The 21763-nt window shown below is 39.2% G+C and overlaps 1 protein-coding gene across 1 annotated transcript in view; it reads left to right on the top strand.

Annotated features, from left to right (window-relative positions):
• Positions 1–21493, top strand: part of SH3GL3 (SH3 domain containing GRB2 like 3, endophilin A3) — a 41665-nt gene extending 20172 nt beyond the window's left edge. The window contains exons 2-9 of the mRNA XM_068203811.1: positions 7133–7201; positions 7833–7905; positions 8382–8525; positions 9188–9321; positions 10695–10853; positions 13636–13739; positions 14948–15075; positions 20696–21493. Coding sequence (XP_068059912.1) covers positions 7133–7201; positions 7833–7905; positions 8382–8525; positions 9188–9321; positions 10695–10853; positions 13636–13739; positions 14948–15075; positions 20696–20901 — 1017 coding nt within the window. The 3' untranslated portion in view covers positions 20902–21493. The remainder of the gene's footprint in view (positions 1–7132; positions 7202–7832; positions 7906–8381; positions 8526–9187; positions 9322–10694; positions 10854–13635; positions 13740–14947; positions 15076–20695) is intronic.
• Positions 21494–21763: the final 270 nt, after the last annotated feature.

The raw sequence follows: 21763 nt of genomic DNA, 5'->3' as shown, positions 1-21763 counted from the left end.
GTTTTCCTTCTTGGGAAACAGGCCCTTGTGATTGAGATTCCTGGTGTCCTTTAGATGGCCTGGGGGTTTTTCGGGTTTGTATTTTAGGGTTTTTTTTTGTGTGTGTAAAGGAGTTTCCTACCAAAAACTGGGCTTTGAAAAATGAGATGGGGCTCAGATTTTATATTTCATAAGTTGTATGAAATTTTTAAGATTAGAAAATATGTAAAAAATATTTTAATATTTATCTTGGTGTGTCCTTAATTGTAACACATTTTTCTACATACATTTTAAATCCTTTATATTTTACAAAAATAGTAATATTTTTGGTATTTTGATTTTGTTGGCTGCAGGGACAAGATTTGCTATTGGATCCATGAGAATCCCTAAGGAAGCTGATAGTGTGAGCATAGTCATGAGGTGTCTTAGAAGTACAAGCATGTCCTACAGTTCTTTATGTTTCTACTTTAAATATCTGAGAATAGACATCTTTGGTGAAACATTAGGATGTGAATTCCTCTGGCCATGGATGTAGTTTTCTGGGGTTCTGGTTCAGCTGCTTGTTGTAGGTAGTGAATTATGGGTGAATCATCCAATTTTATGCAGTACTTCTTTGTTTCCATGAATTTCTATAGAAATGTACTTTGCCATGGGTATTGACAGAATGCTGCTTGAATTTTGTATCCTCAATGTGATTATAATTTTTAATGTGTTCATGTCTCACATAAATTCCAAAATGATATTATGTTTTATAATTATGCATGAACCGTTACCAAAAGAGAAAGCTGCACTTTCTTAAAAACCTTTGTACACACATTGTAAAATTCAGAGATATTTTACAGCACTTATGCAGCCATGGGAGCAATAACAAGTATTTGACTTCTAGGGCACAGCTTCTTGCACACCATAATTTTGATTAAAGACAGTAGAACCCAATTCAGCTACTTGATTAATTAAAAAAAAAAAACAAAAACAAAAACAAAAACAAAAACAAAAAAACAGTTCCCGCTGCTGCTGTCAGAAATAATTTCTACCATTTCACCAAATGCTTTGGGGAAATCTGTGCCACTGTTAGCTGAAAGTTTAGTTGAAGAAAAAGTTACAAAATGCTTCATGTAAAGGTGATGACCCTCTGAGCTTGACACTGTGAGGTGCTGAGCACTCAGGGCTCCATCCAGAAAAGCACTGTAGCACCTACTGAGGATGAACTTAAATGATTTGCTGGAGGTGAGCCAGCGTGCTCTGTGTCTGTGTGACAGAAACATCTGCACTTGTAGTACACCCTCTATTTATTTTGGAGGGTAGAATAAATCTTTTTTCTTTGAAGTACATCAGAGCAAGAGAATTTTTGTTTCCTTTGAAAACATAAGGTACTGAGGTGACTCCAGAGTTCCTGCCGTTGTTGAGTGCTTAACCTCTAAAATGAGGGATTTGTATTTTCTCCAAAGCATTAGGATAGAATGAGCTATGTCAGTTTAATTAAAGGAAGAGGTCAAAGTACCAGTACACTTGCATAGTTTGGTTATTTCTTTATTGTTGTATTTTAGGAGAAAATATCTATTTAGGTATATATTACCATTTTCATTTGGAGATGATTTTGTACCCACAGACAAGTTTTGTGTTTCTTTAGTCTTTTGTTTAGATCTGAATTTGAAGAGGTTCATCTTAGTTCAGTTCCTCAGCGTGGGGCACTGCTTTTTCTTCTGAGCATCCAGACCTTTAGAAAATCTCTAGAAATCAATCACAGGGATGCCTAATATCTGCCCAATCACCTAGTTAGTAAAGAAGAATATTTTATTCTTTTTTTAAGGAATATTTTTCTGTCGTGGTGGTAAGCTTTGTGCAGCTGGCTCGGCCAGTGTGCATTCCTTTAAATGTTTACTAAGTTGCAAGACATTAAGCTGTGTTGTAGGTCAAGATCTTGGTGGTCTGCAATACATGAACTAGTGGTAGCCTTTTTATTTGAGTGTGGGAGATAGCAGTTTATATGAAATACAACAATCAGGAAAGAAGTAAAACAAGTAATATGCATAGCATTGTAGCAGAACTTGGAAGCACAAAACAGGGAATTACAGATATTTGAGGTTAAACTACTTTTGATCGAGAAAAGAGGCTGAAATCTTTGTCTCTAATCTGATAGAGCATTCTGGAAGAGGACAAAGAAGAAAATCTCTCTCCCCCCTCAGGATTTGAATACTGCAAGGAGATTCGACTTTGTCCTGCCAGCCACCTTATTCTTCCCTTTGTTTATTACAGGCTTAAATAAGATCCTTGAGAAAGCTGTTAGTATTGTCACATTGCATTAAACCAAATCAAGCACTTACATGGCTGCAGGGAAATCGCTGGAATTTGGGTGATTTATTAAGAGAAGGGTAACTATTGTGTGTTAACCATACTGGAATGTAGTATTTTATATTAAGTACTGTATTTAAATGTATTTAATGCGTCTGTGCAGATTGGCCCAGTTCTGTTTCTATGGGAAATGTGGTCGTGCAGTTACATTATTTCCTGGCTCTCTATGTGTTAACTTTGGGATGAATCTATCCGTTCTCCCAGTTGATTGCTTGCTTCCTTTTTCGAGAGAGAGGGAAATAAATTTAAAATATTTTCATAGCCTTGGCTTTTTTGTCAGAATAAAAAAATCTAGGTTTTGCCTCATGGGTTTGACAGCATGCATATTTATGGCAAATGTAGGAATTTTCTATCCCATTAAAGTTTCAACAGATAATTTCAGCAGCTAGTCCTTCAGAACAAAATAAATGCTGTAACTTGGTAAAGAGTCATTAAAAGCTCTTAAGCCTTTAATAGAATATGATACCTTTTGTTCAGCCTTTAAATAGCATGAGCTGATTTCCTGGCCAGGTATATACAAGAGAGTTTTGCTGGCCAGCCACTTCTTTCAACAGTAGCTGAATAACAACAAAAGAACAGTGATGGTTCAATCCTAGTTAGAGTGTTGCAAAAGAAGGGCAAAACAAGTGAAACAGAAGGTCAGAGCATGTGTGCAAGTATTGGCTGGCAAGAATCCCACTGACTTGGATTATAAAATACCCAGTGGATATATTAAAAAAAAATGGGGTAATTGTTTTGAGAGTTTTATTACCTCTCTGTAGATCTGGGATATTTTTGGCAGCTTCTTATATTCAGTAACCTTCTATAGTGGAATATGAAAAACTAGTGTAATTCAGTGGATATGCTGTACAAACATTAGTAAAATACGGCATTTTTCTGAAGCTTGTTTGTATATAATCCATATAACAATGGGGAAATGTACTATTCCGTGAAATAGGGATAAATATTAATATTTTTATCATAATTTTTCAGTATTTTATTTAAAATCTTGAGATGGTTTTAGTTTGGAGTTTTGGTGAGCTGTAGATTTTACTGTAAAGTATGGACAGCTCATGTGCTGTGTTCATGAAATCATAGAGTGATAAGAGGCTGGAATGGACCTTAAAGATCATTCAGTCCCAAAACCCCCTGCCATGGACAGGGATACCTCCTCCTAGACCAGATTACTCAAGGTCTTCTCCAGGTTTTGAACTCTGCCAGGGTTGAGGCAATGCTTCATCATGACAAAACACACCAAGCGGAAAATTATATTATCTGAAAAAAAATAGAATAACACGTATCCTGAGAAAAAGAATCTGAATATTAGATTTATAGAAAAATCTTTCTCAGAGAATTTCTTGGAATATAAATGCCTTAGCAGATAAATATTTAGTCTTTTAAGACTGTAACGAAATTGCAGGTTGCATTTTGAATTGTAGCTGGATATACATAACTGAAATAGAAATCATAATATCTGGAGGGGTTTCTTTCAAAGCCTATTTGTTTTATTGCACTTTTTTTTTTACATATAAAATTCTACATAAGCTCACCAGAGACTTTCAGTTTGTTTATAATACTGCGTCATATTTAATTTTTCAATTTTAAAAAAACAGTAGGATCTAGCAAGAAGTAACAAACAAGGAGCATTTGTGTACAAACTGCAATGTTTCTTCAGGCAAAAAGGTCTTCTATAGAGCATGCAAGTTTTACCATTGAAGGTATTTGGTATTGCGTGTAACTTCAAATGAGAGGTGGTAATACAAATGGCTGATTTGAAAGTATTTTCGTGTTCATAATTAAGCTTTGGTGCTTTTTTCTTTCTCTAACTCTAATATAAATGTGATGGAGGGAGTTGAACAGACACCAGAGAGGAAGAAATCTTTCCTGTTGCAGAGCTGTTCTCTGAGTGTAGGTTTTGATCCAGAGGAAGGCTAGTTATCTTCATGAGAAACAGGACTAATGAAAGGCTTTGGCTTCTGACCTGCAGTGGAGCAGTAAAGGGGTGCTGGCCTCCCTGGTGGAAACTGGTTTTTTTCACAGACATGAATTGTGGTCCTGTCTAGTCAAATGGTGCTGAATCCATGTTGCCCAGGTTCTGAATTTGTAGGTGAAAGATTCTTCCTGTAGAAGAAATTCCATGCTCCCTCGGAGTACGTGCCTTGTGTTATGGCAGCAGTTCTGTCTCTGATGAGGTGGCTCGTAAAGCCTGATCGATATTGCCACAAACCTACACAGCCCCTTAGCTGGGCATCCTCTATGTTCAAAGCATTTTGCAGCTTGATATAAAGCATATCAATGATGCTCAGCAAATAGGGAACTAAAACTCAGCAGCCATCTCCTTTGTGCATCCATTTTCAATAATTAATTGGGTATCCTGTGACTTTTAATTGTAAGAAGGGTGATGCTAGTTTTACAACTCCTAAATTCAGTATGATCAGAACAAAAGGTTTTTTGTTCCTAAATGGGAGACTAGTACAGCTATTCCCAATTATACCAATATGAAATAAACTGCAGAGATACAAAATTTAATTATAACCATTAGAACTTTATGCCAGTTTTACAGACTTCAAGGAATCATTCTTTATGGAGTGTCGTTTCTCGAAGGCCATTAGAGCTTAGGGTAAATACCATTGAAGAAGTGTGTCCTTGGGCTACAAATTGCAGTATCATTAATGTTTGCATAGAACCGGGAAAGCTTTTTAACAAAATTGTTTTTCTTATGATCAGTACTTTTTTCCCCAGGTGTAGGTGTGTATTAGGTTGTCTTCAGCATCTGTATGAAACAGTGTCTGCAGATCCTATGGCTGGCTCTGAGGAGCTGCATCCACAAGTCACTATAAAATAATAAAGTAAAATAGATTTAGTAAAATCTAATCCACAAGTAAAATAGATTTAGAATTTTATTATTGATTACACTTTGACAGTCAAACAATCATGTTACTTCATTAGGTTTATTTTTCACCAGCATATAAATGGATTATCTGTAATGGGACAGCTATGGGCTGCTACTGAATGTGGGTTTTGCAACTTAAACCTGAGAAGGGTAATTCCCCCACTGCACTCAGCCTTTGAAAAGGGTTTTTGGAAACCACAGATCTCTTCCTTGCCTGCTGGAGAAAAAAGACATGTGTGAGGCTGTGGAAAATGGCATTGATTATTTTTGGAATTAACAGTGAAAGGAGACAGAAACTGTTATTGTGGAGGAGCTGCAGAACTCCTGATAGGAATTGTTGCTTTTCATGCAGCCTTGTCATGTTCCTTTCTCTGTCTGCTCAAGGACTCCTCAGACATTCCTGCAGAGACCAGGGCAGTGTCCTGCTCCGTGTGTAACCTCGGGTCACTCCTCTGCTGTCATGTCTTACAGCAGCAAGATGATGACCTACAGCAACTCACTGGTACTTGGGCTTTTCCATCTGTTTTATCTCCTTTAGTGTTTGTTCTGTCAGTGCTCTGGAAGAGAAATGATCCTGACAAGTGTGTGTGCTGCTTGGCATATTAAGCATGAAGATTGTGAGTGCTGCTGTAAAGCCAGTAGAAATAATTAGCTGTACGTCTCTCTTTGAACTCACATTTTCCCTTAAGCAGGACTGCTCTCTGTGTGGTAGCAGTGATATTGATGCAAGGTCAGCCACTGCTGAGCTCCCAGCTCTGCTTCATCAGCTCCTTGCTGCTTTTTGGCAGGGCAGTGTCCTCCCCCCACACCTGTGCCGTGTGGCAGTGACCAAGAACAGGGAACCATTGCACTGCTGAGAGCCCTGACCCATTTTCAGGTTATGCAAGTCCCCAAGGTCCTTCTAATTCAGTGAGATGAATTCCCTTTTAGAAGGTGCTGAGGACAAATAAAACACTTTATTGGGGACAGGTTTGGGGACCAACAGCAGTCAGTGAGCTAGGCCTGGATATTATGCTGTTACAGTTCCAGTAATAAAAGCCAGTTAAAACAGAGAACTGTTAGGTATTTTTGAAGGAATTTAATGTTGAATATGTGTTAAATCACTGTCGTAGTGGAGGGATGCTTTCAAAGGCTGTTTCACACTGGGTGAGGATCTGGCTTCCTTTTCATGTTGTCACAGTGCAGGTACCATGCACTGCAAGAAGCAGATGGCTGAGTTTCTGCTCAGTGGCTTATTCCTGGCCATGATTTACTCAGTGAGGACCACAGTCAGGTCTGACAGCCTGGAGTTTTTACACAAAAGTTGGTTAACTTTTAGCCTTTTCAGAAGGTTTACTGAAATAGATCTGAAACTGCGGCTTTGAGTTTTTGAAGGACACCTGACATTCTTGTTTTGATTATAAAGGTGCTCAGTCTCACAGGTGAGTCACAGTGAAGCATTTTTCATGAGTCTGTTCCTTCCACAGAATGGGAACTGTGGAAGTTCCCAACTCCAGCAGCAGGAATGGGAGTTACATCCCTGAACCTACTGGCACACAGGGCCAGAAGGCACTCAGAAGTACAAAGCTGCAGAGACACACTTGAAAAGGTTACTGTGGATTTACCTGCAGTCAGACTCTGGTCTCTGTGCTGAAATCTGCAGTGTAGGTCATTCCTGTAGGGTACAAACTCTTCCAGCATGAGAAACTATTTCTTTGTTTGCTTGTTCTAAATTTGTATCAGGTACCCTTGTCTGTCTTGAAGGGAGGGCTTCATTTCTAAGACTGTTCAGTTTTGTCTTGCATAGTTACCTCAAATGGATGCTGGCTATTTTCTGATCTGGAGTCAATTCTTGTAACTCTCAGGGTAACAAGTAAATTCCTGTAACAAGTCAATTCCTGTAATTAAATAGCAATACCTTTTTTGTGTATTAAATTTATCTTTTTACAGCTATTCAGTGAAAAAATAAGTGGAGCAGAAGGAACAAAGTTAGATGAGGAATTTCAAGAGATGGAAAGGGTAAGAAAAGTCACATTATGTTTTTCAATATTAAGCTATTGCAGAATCAAAAATATTTAATGTATCAAGTGGTTGAATGGTATTGTAGATTTACCTGGGGGAGGAAATGCTATAATGTGCTTCCAAACAGAAAGATAAAAGGATAAATGCAAATTTGTCCTTGAGCCTTGTCAGCTCAGCCAAGGGAGAAGAGACATCCACAAAGGCTGTTTGAGCAGAGGATCAGGTTCCACTGACACCTCTTGACAGTGAAGAGAAATTCCTCCAAGAAGGGTGCAGAGCATCTGGAGGAGCCTTCCCCTGGCTGTGTGGGAGTTCAGGGAAGCCTGTGGTGCTATTGAGGCTTTGTAAATATCACAAAGCCTTTGCATCTGATAAAATTAATGATAGAAATCTGACTACTTAGGCCATATTTTCTCCTGGTAAAAGATTATTTCTTTTAGTTTAAATCCACATTCTGAAATGTACATGAAATTGACATGTTTGCTATCAACTGATGAGTTGTGTTGCAAATTAAACAATGTTTGTGCCAGTTTCTGCTTTTACAATTGGTATGTGAGTTTTTTTTTAATTGCCCTTGTCTTTCTGTGTATTTTTTAATGTTCATAGTAGACTTACTTTTCTTTTTCAGAAAATTGATGTTACTAATAAAGCTGTAACAGAGCTTCTGTCCAAATCCACAGAGTATCTTCAGCCAAATCCAGGTAGGATAGGAACAGTAGGTGTTGGATTTTGATGAACATTGTTTTATTACTTGGAAATTAATTTTAGGTAAATAAAAGCTAATTAGGTCATCACTGTGAGGTTTCTGTGCGGAGTTCTGAAAAGTTCTAAGCAAGAGGGAGAGGCTTTGGCTGTGCTTGTATCCTGCATTTGCTTTCTGCAGTATTTCGAATCAAGAAGCTCACAGCCACAACTCTTCAAAGGATTGTGAGTGTCGGTGAATATTTGCCTGGAGAAATGATGCTTTTTTAGTTGGGAATAAAAACTAGTTTCATATTGTTGAATGGAATCTTATTTCAAATTTGTACTATGAGGTACTGACAACACAAAAATCACCAGTCTGAGATGAGCTTCATGGCTTTGCTTGTGAAATAATTTATTGCTTTAAATAGTTAAGTTTAAAAACTGGTTTTATGATTTTTTTTTTTAATTTTTTCTTTTTCTATGTCCCTCTTAGCATACAGGGCCAAGCTGGGAATGTTGAACACTATGTCAAAGATCAGAGGACAAGTTAAAACCACAGGCTACCCCCAGACAGAGGGACTCCTGGGAGACTGCATGATACGGTATGGCAGAGAGCTGGGCGATGATTCTATGTTTGGTGAGTTGGTGCATCTCCTCTGCCAATATTTCAGCATAAAGTCCTTTGCAAAGTATTACTCACTGACATAACCTGTGTAGTTGGCCACTGCAGGTAAGAGGGAAGGTTAAATGCAGGCATCAGGGGATGGTTGATACAGCTCAGAAGCAGAATGCTCCTGCATGTTTGTCTGCCTCTGTTGCAGGTGGGTTTGGTATCACTGTTACTGATGCTGTCTGATCATCCCTATTTATCAAACAGTTTAGTTTCTAAGTCGACAAACCTAAATAATTTAGGGTGATCCTTAAAGGCAGTTTATTTCTTTTAACTTTTATATAAAGATGGCTCTACTGAATTTGAGAAGTAAACTAAGTGAAAAATTCTTGTAGAAAGAAGCAGTAACACTGGATGATTTTTTTTTTAGTAATGAACTATGTACAGTAGGGAGAAATTTTTTCCCCTGATATCTGTTGGGGAAAAACAAAAACTCAAAATGTAATTCAGAGCAAAAATTTTCTAGTTCCAGTTTTGTATAGAGAACAAGCATAACTTGCATTATTTTCTTTTTTATTCTTCAAAGGAGTGCAGTAGATACAAAGATACCTATTTGAATTGTCTGTTTTAAAAGACGAATTTTCTGCTTTTACATTTCTTGAGATATAAGAGCCTATTCTTTACCACAGGCCTTGCACTACTGGATGCTGGTGAGAGCATGAAGCAAATGGCAGAAGTGAAGGACTCTCTTGATATTAATGTCAAACAAAATTTTATTGATCCTCTACAGTTATTGCAGGACAAAGATTTAAAGGAGATTGGGGTAAGTTTTCCAGGGTAGAGCTTCACTTAGCAATAATCAGAGTCAAATCAACCCTAGTCCCCGAGATGTTTTTATTGAAAGCAATAGGGTAAATTAATTTTGTTGTAATGGATTTTCTCTCTAGCAAAACAGTGACAAAATCTGCTTAGAATCAATGCCAGACTATTTCTCCCTTGTCTAACTTACTCAATTTGCTATATTGCTTGTACAGTCAGTACAAGCATAGTGAAGAGAAATATATTCTTTATTTTTCTGCTGTTTTATTTTAATGAACATTTTTATTAATGCATATGAACATGTGAGTGGTTTGTGATTTACTGGTAGTGATTATCCTATCTTACCATCTCTGTCAGCCTAAAGCTCTTTATAATGGAGAATGAATATAGCTGTTAAAAAAGGGCAAGCACAGAATGATCTGAATAGTGTCATAAAATGTTGAAGTGTCATATGCCACTATAGGAAAAAATACAGGACACTAAGGAACACATTTTTAACCTTTAGAGTTAAGTTTTTCAGTGTTTTTGTTTACAATGTGACAATTCAAAGAAATCCAGGCAGTCTGTCCGAGTTTGTAGATTTCAATGGATTTGGGTAATAAGCAAGTTAAAACCCTGATGAAATGCAGAAATGAAAGTTATTTTATTTGTTTACACATAAATGAATGTGGAAAGCATAGCAAAAAGATAGCAGTAATGTCTGTAGCTGTCTCCTTTGAAGCATAGCTGTTTTCACTTGTGTTCTTCTGAGCTGATGAAAGAAAGTTGTTTGATGTTAGTTTTAATGAGCATTTTGTACTGTCACTTTGAGTCCATTCTGTGAGTCTGTCAGTCCCAGGATTTTTGGCAACAGAAAACTTGTGTAGATTTATCAGCTAGAAGCGTGAAGTTGATACCTAACAAGGACAGGAAGAATACATGATTTGTTGGAGCACTGCTTTATGAAGGGAAGAGAACCCTTTAACTTTTAGTTGTCATATTGCAGATAATTCAAGACGTAAAATTGAATTACGTGTAGATTATGGTGATGCACAAATATTTAAGTTGGATCCTGCTTCTCTCCACAGCTCAGAGAATCAGTACTGTTGCATATTTAGTGAAGTCCATGAGGTGGGTGTCTAAAATAGGCAAATCAAAGCTGCCAGTACCCCAAGTGCTACCAGAGGGCTCTTTATTTAAAATTTCATTCATGCATGTGGCCCTACACTTACCTGGTGCTGCCTTGGGTCAAAAGGATTCACTGTACAAGTCTCTGAGCCTTGTATTGCTTTAAGTCTGCATATATTTGCATCCATCACTGATGTTTCCTGAGATCACAATGTGTTTGTTTCGGCATGTCCCATTTGGTCCCTCTCATAAATGTTCTGTCTCTTTTAGCATCACTTGAAGAAACTGGAAGGGCGCCGCTTGGATTATGATTATAAAAAGAAGCGTTTTGGAAAGATACCGGATGAAGAAGTTAAACAAGCAGTAGAAAAATTTGAAGAGTCAAAGGAACTGGCTGAAAGAAGCATGTTCAATTTCTTAGAAAATGATGTAAGTCTGTGCTGCATCTTTGTTTGCTGCAGTACATCCTTGAGGGGAAAATGTGTGGGATTGGTTAAAGCCAGTCCCATGCTTGACAGGAGGTAAGGTCTGAAAGCAGAAACTCTGTCTCTTCACACTTTTAAATCCCCTGTCAGAGACGAACATAATGCACAGCAGAGAATGGGAGAACTCAAGAATTTCTTATGGAGATACAGTGACTCAGACAAGATGGCCACAGAGTAGCCAAGTAAGACTAGGTGAGAGTAAAATGCAGTTTGGTCAGTTAGAGGGTGAAGGTTGGGGAATAGGTGTAGTCAAGACCTGCTGCTGAAAATATAAGCAAGGGCATGTACTCTCTGAGGTTTCTGAGTTTTAGCTCACTTATAGTCAAAACTTCCCTGCTGGTGTGGTGTCTCTGAATGATTTTACCTCGGAAAATCATTACTATTACTCTTTGGCTCTGCAAAGTCCATAGAGTGAGTCTGTGGCTTGGGCTCAGATATGTGGACTTTGGCTCAGAGTCCAAGTCCATCATGAAATTATGTCTAAATAAGGAGCAGCTGTGGCCAGTCAGGATAATCCTCTCTTCTGTCCACACACAGAGGAATAGCGGGATGTGCTTTCTCCTGTGTAATCATGGAATTGTAGGAAAAGAGAGCTGGACCTACTTGGGTCTATTCCACAGTTTTGTCTTCTCCTGTAGATGCAGCATCACAGAAAACACACAAAGTAAAAAGTGTGCTGTCTTCTGTGAGCAAACTACAACAGTGAGGAGGAGCTGTGAAGTGGGAAGATTTAACTGCAAGCAACTTGTCTCTCTATGCACACCCAGTTATAAACCAGCCTGTAGTTCCTGCACTGTTTGTAAGTGGGACACATTTGTTACAGCAGTGTATAGTGTAAGGCAGTTAAGCCTCTTGCTGTTTTAGCAGTGTAAGTTAATGAGGGCAGCAAAAGCTGGAACATGCTCTTATCAACAATTTCAGCACTGTTCCACTGTAGGCTCTACCAGTTGCCTGGTTGCAGTGGATGTGTGTTTAGTAATTCTGTCTTGCATGGGCAGCTGAGAAATGTTTCAGGTACTGTTTATCATTAGTTAGAGCACCAAACTAAGGATAAAAGTGCAGGAATTCAACTGGTTTAGCTCAGCTGCTAGAAAACAGATGAGTTATGCATTCTAGTGTAAGTAATTCTGCCTTTGGGAGAGGGTGAACTGGATATCCCTCTGAAGTTTTTTTTGGTACCCATTTCCAGTTTTTTCTGTTTAAATAAACTGTGCTTTTCCCCTTCCAGACCCAGTCTGTCTGTCCTCCCAGAACTTCTCATTACAGCCCTGTTGTCTAGCCCCAAATGGTCTCACTGTGTTTGTGGAGATCTTAACGGTACAATCACTTCCTTCTGATCATTTCCAGTTCCCCAAGTGTCTCCCTCTCTTGGTCTTCTTGCCCTGAAGTCTGTTCTCTGAGCTCTGGTTCCCAGCCATCTTGCCAGGTGCCTTTCCCAGGCTCAATCCTGATCCCCACCTTTCTCAGGTTTTTGCATAGCCAGCTCCAGACCTCCCACATTGACACTGTTGCATTCACTTCTTATCAGATCCATCTTCCTGCCATTCCCACACAGCCAGTCCCAGGTTCATCTTCCTAAGCAGCTTTTAGTCTTTAAGTTTCTCTGGCTCTTTCCCAGTCTCTCTCTTCTCCTAATCCACAGCTCCGTATTTCTCTGAGTTCTTAGTTGTCTTGTTTGAACAGTCCTTTATTCTCTGGCCACATATCCAAACCCCAGGCACTTTGTGTGTTGTCCTCAGCTGTTTATATTACTCTCTTCTGACTGTGGTGGGATTGTCTCAGCTGTTGGTTTGGTTCTTTGCATTTCATTTCTTTGTGCTGTGTGACAGTGTTTGGCTCTCTTGTAGTCCTGGCAGAATTTTTAATGATCTTTTTAGCTGAGTAAAAGCAGACAAAGTATAACACAAAAGTGCCATGGGTCCATAAAACATTTGTAGAAAGTTTACTCAGATATTTTCTTATGATCCAATGTCTGAAGACATCATGATGGAATGGAAAGATGTCAGACTTCTTGGGGTCTGGCTTCTTAACGTTGTCTTGAAGAAGACAAATATCTGTTACTGCTCCATACCCCATACAGCTTGAACTTTTCAGCTTGTGTTAGGGGAATAAGATTATTTGTTACTTCATGAATAAAAATACTTTTTCTTTCTTTCTTCTTCGCATTCTCCCTTTCCTCATCATTCATATTTTTGAATGATTGGCTAATATGTTTTAAATCCAAGTAGATAAATCATGTTTCATTTATCAGTTTATAAATGCTGCCATCTAGTGAGGTAAGTCCAGATCATTTCAGAACTGCACTTTGTAAACATTGATAATAAACACTAATGGGTCTGAGTCATAAGAGCTGTCACAGGGTAATTTCTTCCAACATTGATCAGAAAAGCTCCACTTTCACCTGCTGAGGGGTCATGTCCTATTAAATGGTTTGGGTTTGGGTGTTGACAGACAGCTGGCTTGGAAGTTGAAAGCAGAAGGGATTTGCACATTGTGAAAGGAAATGACTCAAGGACCCAGCCCTGAGTTAGTGAACTGAAGTTACACCTCAGTTTTGTTCAGTTTCCAACTGGCAGTTTCTTTGATAGAATCACATGTGCTCTTTTCCAATAACCTCTACAAGGTACTGTGGTCTTTTGAGATACCAGGTCTGTTTTAAATGATCTATTTGTTTATCCTTCTGCTGAATGTACTGCAGAGCCCTTACAACTATTTTCCTCTTGCAGGTAGAACAAGTCAGCCAGTTGGCTGTGTTTGTAGAAGCAGCACTAGATTACCATAAACAATCCACAGAAATTTTGGAGGACCTGCAGAGCAAGCTGCAAAACCGGTAAGATGGAACCCCTCAGAAAATGCTGAACCTCTTTTGCAGCTGAGGTTCAACGTTGGAAAGTCACTGAAGCAAGAGATCTTGTAGCACCACCTCCCAGATGCACATTTGCTGTGCTTTGTGCCAGACTGAGCTCCGTGGCTTTAAACCCCTGCCACCTGGCAGCTTCTTGCTGTGCTGGGAGACTTCAATGTAACACAGGATCTGCCCAGGGAGCTCTGAGTGTGTGCAGTCTCTCCCATCTGTGGTGGTTAATGGGGACAGCCTCCCTTTCTTTAGAGGTTTATTTCAACTTGCATACTTGGAGTTGTGTTTTGGAGGATTTGCTTGGAAGTTGGCCTGTTTTTATTGAGATTAAGGGGTATAACAAAATTCTACAGCACAGTAAGGAGCCAGCCAGCTGGCCAGGAACAGAGCTGTGTTTAACACACGTATGAAAGGCCCAGGTACTTTGTGGCAGCCTAAGGAAAGGGAGAAGTGCTGCTGTCACTGATGTGTCACTAAAGAACCAGAGACCTGAGTGTCGCTCTGGTGTAGGCAGGGTCAGGAGAACTGCTTGGGACTTTCAGCTCAGGGTGGCTGTGGGGGCTGTGAGCATTGGCATGAGGACAGCTGTGTCTGCAGACACTCTGTGCCATCCCAGCTGGAGGGGCCAGCAGGACAAGGAGCTCTAAGCTGGGGCACACACAGCAAGAGGTACTAGACAGTTTTGCTGGTGAAATGTTTTTTTCCTGTATTCCCTAATAAAAAGGCCACGTGCGAGATGCAGTCCCTGGGCCTCTGTCCTGGATGTGTTTCTCCATATGTCATTTGCAGCTGAGCTCCTTCCTGCAACTTGTGCTGAACTCAGTGGCAGCTGCGGGTGCTCATCACTTCTCAAACTCAGGCTGTTAAATTTTATGCCTTTGTCAGCAGGACCCAAAGTATTAAATAAATTAGGGATTTGTTGAAATTCAAGTATTGCATGAGAATTGAGCAGCTTTTAGTAAAAACACACACTCCCCCCCAAAACAAACCAACCAAACAAAAAACCCAACACCAAAAAACCAAAACCCAAACCAACCAAAAGAAGCCTAAAACCAGAACCAGCAGATTTTCTTACTTCACCTTTCAAACAGCAGAGCACTTAACCTGAGCTTAACTTCTCTAAGTATTTCTTCCTTCTTTCTTCCTAAGTAAATCTCTTGCTGCTCTTCTCTGTGTTACAGAATAAATGTAGCATCTAGTCGGCCTAAGCGTGAATTTAAGCCAAAGCCTGTAATAACTACAACTCTGGAAATTGGTGATAATCAGCAGCACAATGGGATTGCCTATAGTTCTTCCATAAAATCATCAGGTGAGTCTGTCACCACAAAATTAATGTGTCTCTAGATGTTTTGCCAGACTGTTGCTTGAGATATTTCTTGTACCATGAGAACAATGGATCCATCAGGCATCAGTATCTGTGCATCTGACTCCAGATTGTTTCCCACATTTCAAAACAGAGCTGTGAGTCAGGGTTCCTCTCAACAGCCTCTTATCCACCTGAAATTTAGGTGTGGCATTCTCCTTGGTCTTTTAGATCTCTGAATTGCCACTGAGGGTGGGAGGAGAGAGAGGGAGAGGCACTTGAAGAAAACAGTTCATTTCTTGCAGTGACAGATGCCTACAGTGGGTGTGTTTGATCACAGTCTGGAGTATCTCCAGGTGCTAATTTTTCTCCACAGTCTCAGAGCATAAATGATCTGTACAGAATCTCAAATATTAGCTATGTAAAATCTAGAGAGATGACTCCCACTCTTCTGGTTTTAAGATCTTCTAACTTTACTGTCCCCTAAATTATGTACCAAAGTATGAACTGAAGTACTTTAGGTAGCTGTTGGTGAGGGCTTAGGACCCTTTCCTTTGATAAGGCCCTGATTTCACAAAAAAAGGCAACTTTTGAAAGTTTTCTGAATAGTAATAATCAGTAATGTTACACATTGAAATAGCTTGTCCTCATCTCAGGAATAAAATTATTTTGTCCTATCTCCTTAATAACTACATTGTATGATGAGATGAGCCCAGTTAAAAAACCAAATCAATAAAAACCCCAAACAAAACCCAAATGACAATATACAAAGAAATGAGAATGAAAAAGCCTGAGATTCTTCTATAGACATTATTTAAAAGGAAAATAGAAAAGTAGTAAGCCAAAGGTTCCTTTCTGTACTTGGCATGGTGTCCAGGATCTTCTCCTGAAGGTTTGTTGGTTTTGTTTTTTTTTTTTTTTTCCTGACTGTCGAATTTCTTCTTCCCTCCAGTCTTGTTCCTTTTTAAAGGTTGTTGGGAGAGAAATGAGAGAACTAAAAGTGAGAGAATAAAGCTTGGAGCTGTAACTTCATGCTCCTTCTAATGTCTCTTTAATTTTCTTGCACTGTGCTACAAGAGGAAACCATTATGCAATGCACACTGAAGGGGATTTGCAGCAGTTTGGCAGCATAAATCCACCCAGCGAGATCTGATTCCTCAATTTGTTTGAAGCTCCTTGTGCTGCCTGAATGCTGAGTTTTTGGTTTGCTGTAAATTGTGGGATAGAGGGAGACAACCCCCTCTGTGCATTATCTCAGGTTCCTAAGACCTGTGATACAAGGACACATTTCATGCAAAGTACTGGAGGGTGTTTGCAGGGATCAGTAACTTCTCTTGTATTTTCACAGCACATCTGGATGAAAGTAGCAAAAACATAGCAACTTTATTAAAAATCACCATAAAATTTTTTGGCAATATTAACTACTTACCAAGTTATATAGGATTTTTTTGCCTGTTTTGCATGTGCAGGGGAGAAAGGAGATTCAGATTCAGCATCTGTATGTAAGCTAGCAGTTTATCATTGCCATCCAGCAGTTGTTCCAAGATGTCCTTTAAGGATAATCAATCATGCCTTTGGGAGAAAGACAGATGATGACTTCTCCAGGTTGTTTCCAGTGCACTTAGTTAAAGAAAAATCTCAGTTTTAATGAGCTGAAATTCAGTGAAAACTGGAAAATAAATGACCTCTGATCACTAAGATAGGGAAGGAGTGAGGCACTTCCATTCACTGACTCCATCCATGGACTGTTGCACCAACTGTTTGCATATCACTGAATGAGGAGTTGTCACTCCTTCACTTGCCTAGTGCTGTCAGAATGGAAATGAAATAAAACCACCATAAAAGACATGAAAAGGAGAAATAGGATGTATGAGATAATTGTTGCCATACTTAGTGCTAATAACATTAGAAAGACCATGTATGCTGGTTTTCCCCTCCTGAAGAAGCTGTGGATGCTGTACTTACCTCCCTGGCAGGTACAAATCGTCACTGAAATATCTGTTCGTTCTCTTTTCTTTTCCTATTCCTACTCAAACATTGTCTGTGGAGTTCTGTGAACTGCAGTGAGCTCAATATGCCCTGCTTATAAATGGGAAAGCCTTTCTGTCACTTTTTAAAATTGGAATCGTGAAACAGATAAGATTTTTTTTATGATCTGTGATTTAGAAATGAGAACCAGGCAGTTCTAAGCAAAACTACTAAATGTCTTAAAGTCTCCATGAGATGGGGAAATAGTTTCCTAAACAAAAAGAAGGTGATTACAACACTGACCTCCCCATCCTACTCAAACAAGTCCTTCCATGATTCATTTTCCCCACTTCCATATTGATAGGATATTCCATATTATATCAAAATGCAGATCTTTATTTTCTCTGATACTGTCCCTCAGGGTAAGTAGTGTCCTGGTATTCAGCAAAGCCATGGAGATCTGCAGGGCAGTTCAGAGTGATGTGACACATCCAGCACAGCTGGCATGGTACAGTTCTGAGCATGGAAATGACTTTTCCCATGTTCCACATTAGTTTTTCAACTATCAGCTTATTGGAGCAGAAATACTGTTTTCCTATGTATAGTCTCTTAACATGTGAGGATTATTTACTACTTATGACTCGCACACTTTTGCAGGGCTAAATTCACATAAACTTAATTTTTATGTTGTTGTGAGTTATTTGGCTGCTTTGAGTAAATGCAGATTAAAAAATCTCTAGTTCTAATTCATTATCCTCATTAATGAGCTGCAGCTGTGAGCATCATCTGGCTCATTTTAGAACTTTTTAATTGCTGTATTACATCATGCCTTTCACTTAGTTTGTTTATCAGGTTTGACTATGATATGAAATATATGGATCTGGTTGCCACATGCCGGAATTTAACATAAACATCTAAATGTTTATTCACTTCAGCTATGAGGGAGACTGGGATTAATTATTTTAGCAAGCTTCCAGTTTGTGATTGTGAAAGTACAGTGTTGCTACCTGATGTATACAGCATGGTGTAGAAGGCAGAGTAGATGCAGGTACAGGCAGTAAGACCCTCCCTTAGGGGTCAACAAACAAAAAAAACCAAACCATCATTGAACGGCATTTTAGTTTCATCCTGTAACACTCCAGGAATCACAGACAGCTTCTTGCTTACCCTGATTTTGTGCTGTCCAGATCTGAGTGGTCTGGAAATTAATAACAGTTCTTTTTTGACTGTGACAGGGATGTAAACCAGAGAAATAAAGGAGGTGCATATGGAGTTGCAAATTAACATAAACCCTGTTGGCAGAAATAGAAGAGTGCAATTTATTTAGTTGAAACCTCTGCAACATTTGTGCAAGTTGACAGCAATAGGCTGGAGTGGTGCCAGCAGTTCTATGATGTTAAGCAGTGTGTGTTGCAGAGTGTCAGGCAGTGCTGCCCGCTTACCTTTGTCAGGGAAGCTTTGTCTCACTGGATTATACAGTAGCAGCAGCTGCCGGACTCTAATGAAGACTTTGACTGATCCTACAGCCTGGAGTGAAACTAGTTGTGCTGGCTGTGGCCATTATTTAAAAACCTTTCCATGCTGCCAGACGTTTCTTTGCAGTTCTTTGGAGCTTAAAATGAACCAAATGTGGTCCATCTCTGATGAGGTAGCTCACTGTCAGAAATGAACTGGCCTGCAGTAACAAATTAGCCCCGTCGGAGCAGCCGGTGAAGGTGAGGAACGCCGTCAATTACTGCTCACCACCTTCTGCTGCTGACAGCTCCAGAGAGCTGGTACCACTTCTACCTTGGCAAAGGCTGAAAATAACTCTGCTATTTTTAAACACAATCGGTCCATTTTTGCTTTTAAACATAAGTCCATTTTTGCTGGGCAACTGGCTCATCATCTCTTTCTGCATGGAGTCCTTCAGCAAATATATGACAACCAAGCTTTCAGTTGTACCAGTGTAATAGAGTAGCTCTAATTTAGTTGCTTCTTGTAGTACTTTGTCACTACCCTGAGCCATCCAGAGGATGAGCCTGGCATCATGACAGTGCTGCTCTGGGAAGGTTTGCTTAGTCTCTGTTGGCACTTCTCTTCCACTGTTATAAATAAAAGCTCTCTTCTGTTGCTATCAAGGGTAAAATATACCCATGAAAGAAAAAAGCAATTCCTACTTTCCAGTTTTAACACCAGATATTGCCCCCAGTTGTGTTATTGTCAATTAAAAAGATGCTTTCACCTGTCTGTTTTCTCTGAGTGATCACCACTGGTTCTTAGCTGGCTTCCTTTAGAGACTTCTCCTAATTCCTTTATCTAGAAAATGCCCGAGCAGTTACTCTTTAATAGTTTATGTGTTACCATGATTAACAGGTAAAAATGTATTTTTGCCATTTCAGCTGTTATATCTGTATTGCATTACCAGTTGCATGCAGGTTTACCCTGTAAAAAAAGATAGCTGGGAGACTCAAGACTGGAATATTTGAGTATTGCTGCCATGTTCCTAATAAGACAACCTGAATAATTTAAAGAAAAGTACTAGTGTTTTAGAGGTGTCATGTCCTTTACAAGGCAGCAGCATTAAGTCTTTTCTCCTATTCTTCATTTATAAATGTATTTCAGATTACCAGACTTTTATTTGGATACATTACATATGTTGTTAAAAAATCTGTGATGGCTGAACTACAGTTGAACCATGGACTAGTCCTTGACCACAGAGTTGAGCTTTACAATTTGAACATAATTATTCTAATAAAATATATTCTAATTATTCATAACTACAAGTGTTACATATGTATTGGTACCACCAATCCAAGCTAATTAATACTCCTCCATAAGAATATCTTTAAAAAATGTATTTACTGCATTAACAAGTTAACAAGGTTAACTTTTTTTTTAATGTTTAAGGGTGATTTGAAATGAAGATCTTTTTAGGATAAACATTGCAAATCACAAGAACAGCCAGATACTGTATCAGAAAACAGTTTTCCTCCCTAAAGTAATTTGACAGGTGAGGTGCCTTTGTTCCTACCATAGCCTTTGCCTTAGGTCAGATGGAAGATGTGTAAGATAAAGGAGTGGAGCACACGAGCTCAGGGAGCAGAAACCCAGAACTGTCAGTGCTCAGGTGAGGGTGGAACCTCACTCGTGCCATGACACGTGTGGTGTGAAAATCCAGGGCTCTGCCTCAGGCTGCAGGGCTGTGTTTTAGGACAGACCAGGAGCCCCTGCCCCTTGGTAGGTGTTCCCACACGATCAGTGTGCTGCAGTGCCATTTATTTAAAGGCTTCCTTGTCATTTCCCCTGTTGACTTTTCTGCTTCCTCAACTCCTGCCCTTCCAATTCCTCTGGCAGCTGCTCCACAGAGGGCACATGGGTTTTGACAACTGATTACTCAAACCTTCAGCTGGAGATAAACATCCTTTTGAGAGGGAAGGCAACTAGGAATGAAAGAGGAGTAGCATCTGAACTTAAGGAACAAACAATTATGCTTTCAACTTATTATCACTAATCTTGTATTTTACTTGTAGAAGCACCAGATGTTAATGAATAAAAGCAATGGAAAAGCTGTTGCTGACAGCAGGGCTACATTTTTGACCCCTTGCTTTGTGCTTAGTGGCTGGTGGGATGCTGTGAAGCTCAATTAATGTGGTTGTTTTTTCTGTCACTGGGGCAGGTTCTTCCGTGCACATGGATCAGCCTTGCTGCCAAGCTCTCTATGACTTTGAGCCAGAAAATGAAGGCGAGCTTGGATTTAAGGAAGGGGACATCATAACTTTGACCAATCAGATTGATGAGAATTGGTATGAGGGGATGTTAAATGGAGAGTCTGGCTTCTTCCCCATTAATTATGTTGAAGTGATAGTTCCCTTGCCTCAGTGATTGTGTCATTTGAGCTGTGAACATGATTTCATGACTGAAATGGATTCACAAATGTTCTGTCAGTGTGGCATTCTGTGAAAGCCGTGCTATTTGACTGACTTACTGACTTTTGTATGCGTCTTTTTAAAATGTATTTATTTTATATTCAAAAAAATTTCACCTTCCCTGATTTGTCAACCTGCAAAAAAACCCATACCCAGTTTTTTTGCTTTGTGCCTTGAAGATCACTGTATGAAGTGTTTACTGGTAGCTCACTGTTGCTCCAAAAATGCATTTCCTTGCTCTTATTGTATGTGGGGTTTTTTTATCTTTGGCTGCAATGATTTTACTATTGAAAACCATTTAAAAAATACTGTTAGTGAAGCTAACTGTAACCAGTTCCTAAGTTACTGATGTCCTTGAGCTGTTTTCATCTATCACACCATAATTTATTGTGAACAAGTTAATTCATCTTTTGCATTGTATGTTGACAAAAGGCAAAGTGGTTGTTGTCAATATTAAGATGATGTTGTACTAAGTACAAGTTCTCAGCATTGAAAATTGGTATAATTTACTGACCAAACCGAATAAATATTTCTGTGGGATAAGAAAAGTGGTTGCTGCTTCTGTACTGATGGTTTTGGCACTTGTTTGAGCAGGAATCCACTTCTGCTGAACAGATCAGCTTGTAATTTTAATAATCTTGCTACTTCTCTATTGATTATTTAGCATTTATGTCTGTTAAGATCTTTTTCTAGCAGAAGGAAAAGCAAGAAGTTCCTTGGAACTAAGTACAAACTGCTCCCAGTTCCATGGAGTTTGTATAGAACTCCAGTGAGAGAAAGGGGTGAGTAGCCCTGGTTCCTACTGCACACAAATGAGA

This window comes from Anomalospiza imberbis, chromosome 13 (genome assembly GCF_031753505.1).
Source record: "Anomalospiza imberbis isolate Cuckoo-Finch-1a 21T00152 chromosome 13, ASM3175350v1, whole genome shotgun sequence".
Lineage (NCBI taxonomy): Eukaryota > Metazoa > Chordata > Aves > Passeriformes > Viduidae > Anomalospiza > Anomalospiza imberbis.
The sequence above is the reverse complement of the archived record's forward strand: the minus strand, read 5'-3'. Positions and strand labels throughout refer to the sequence as shown.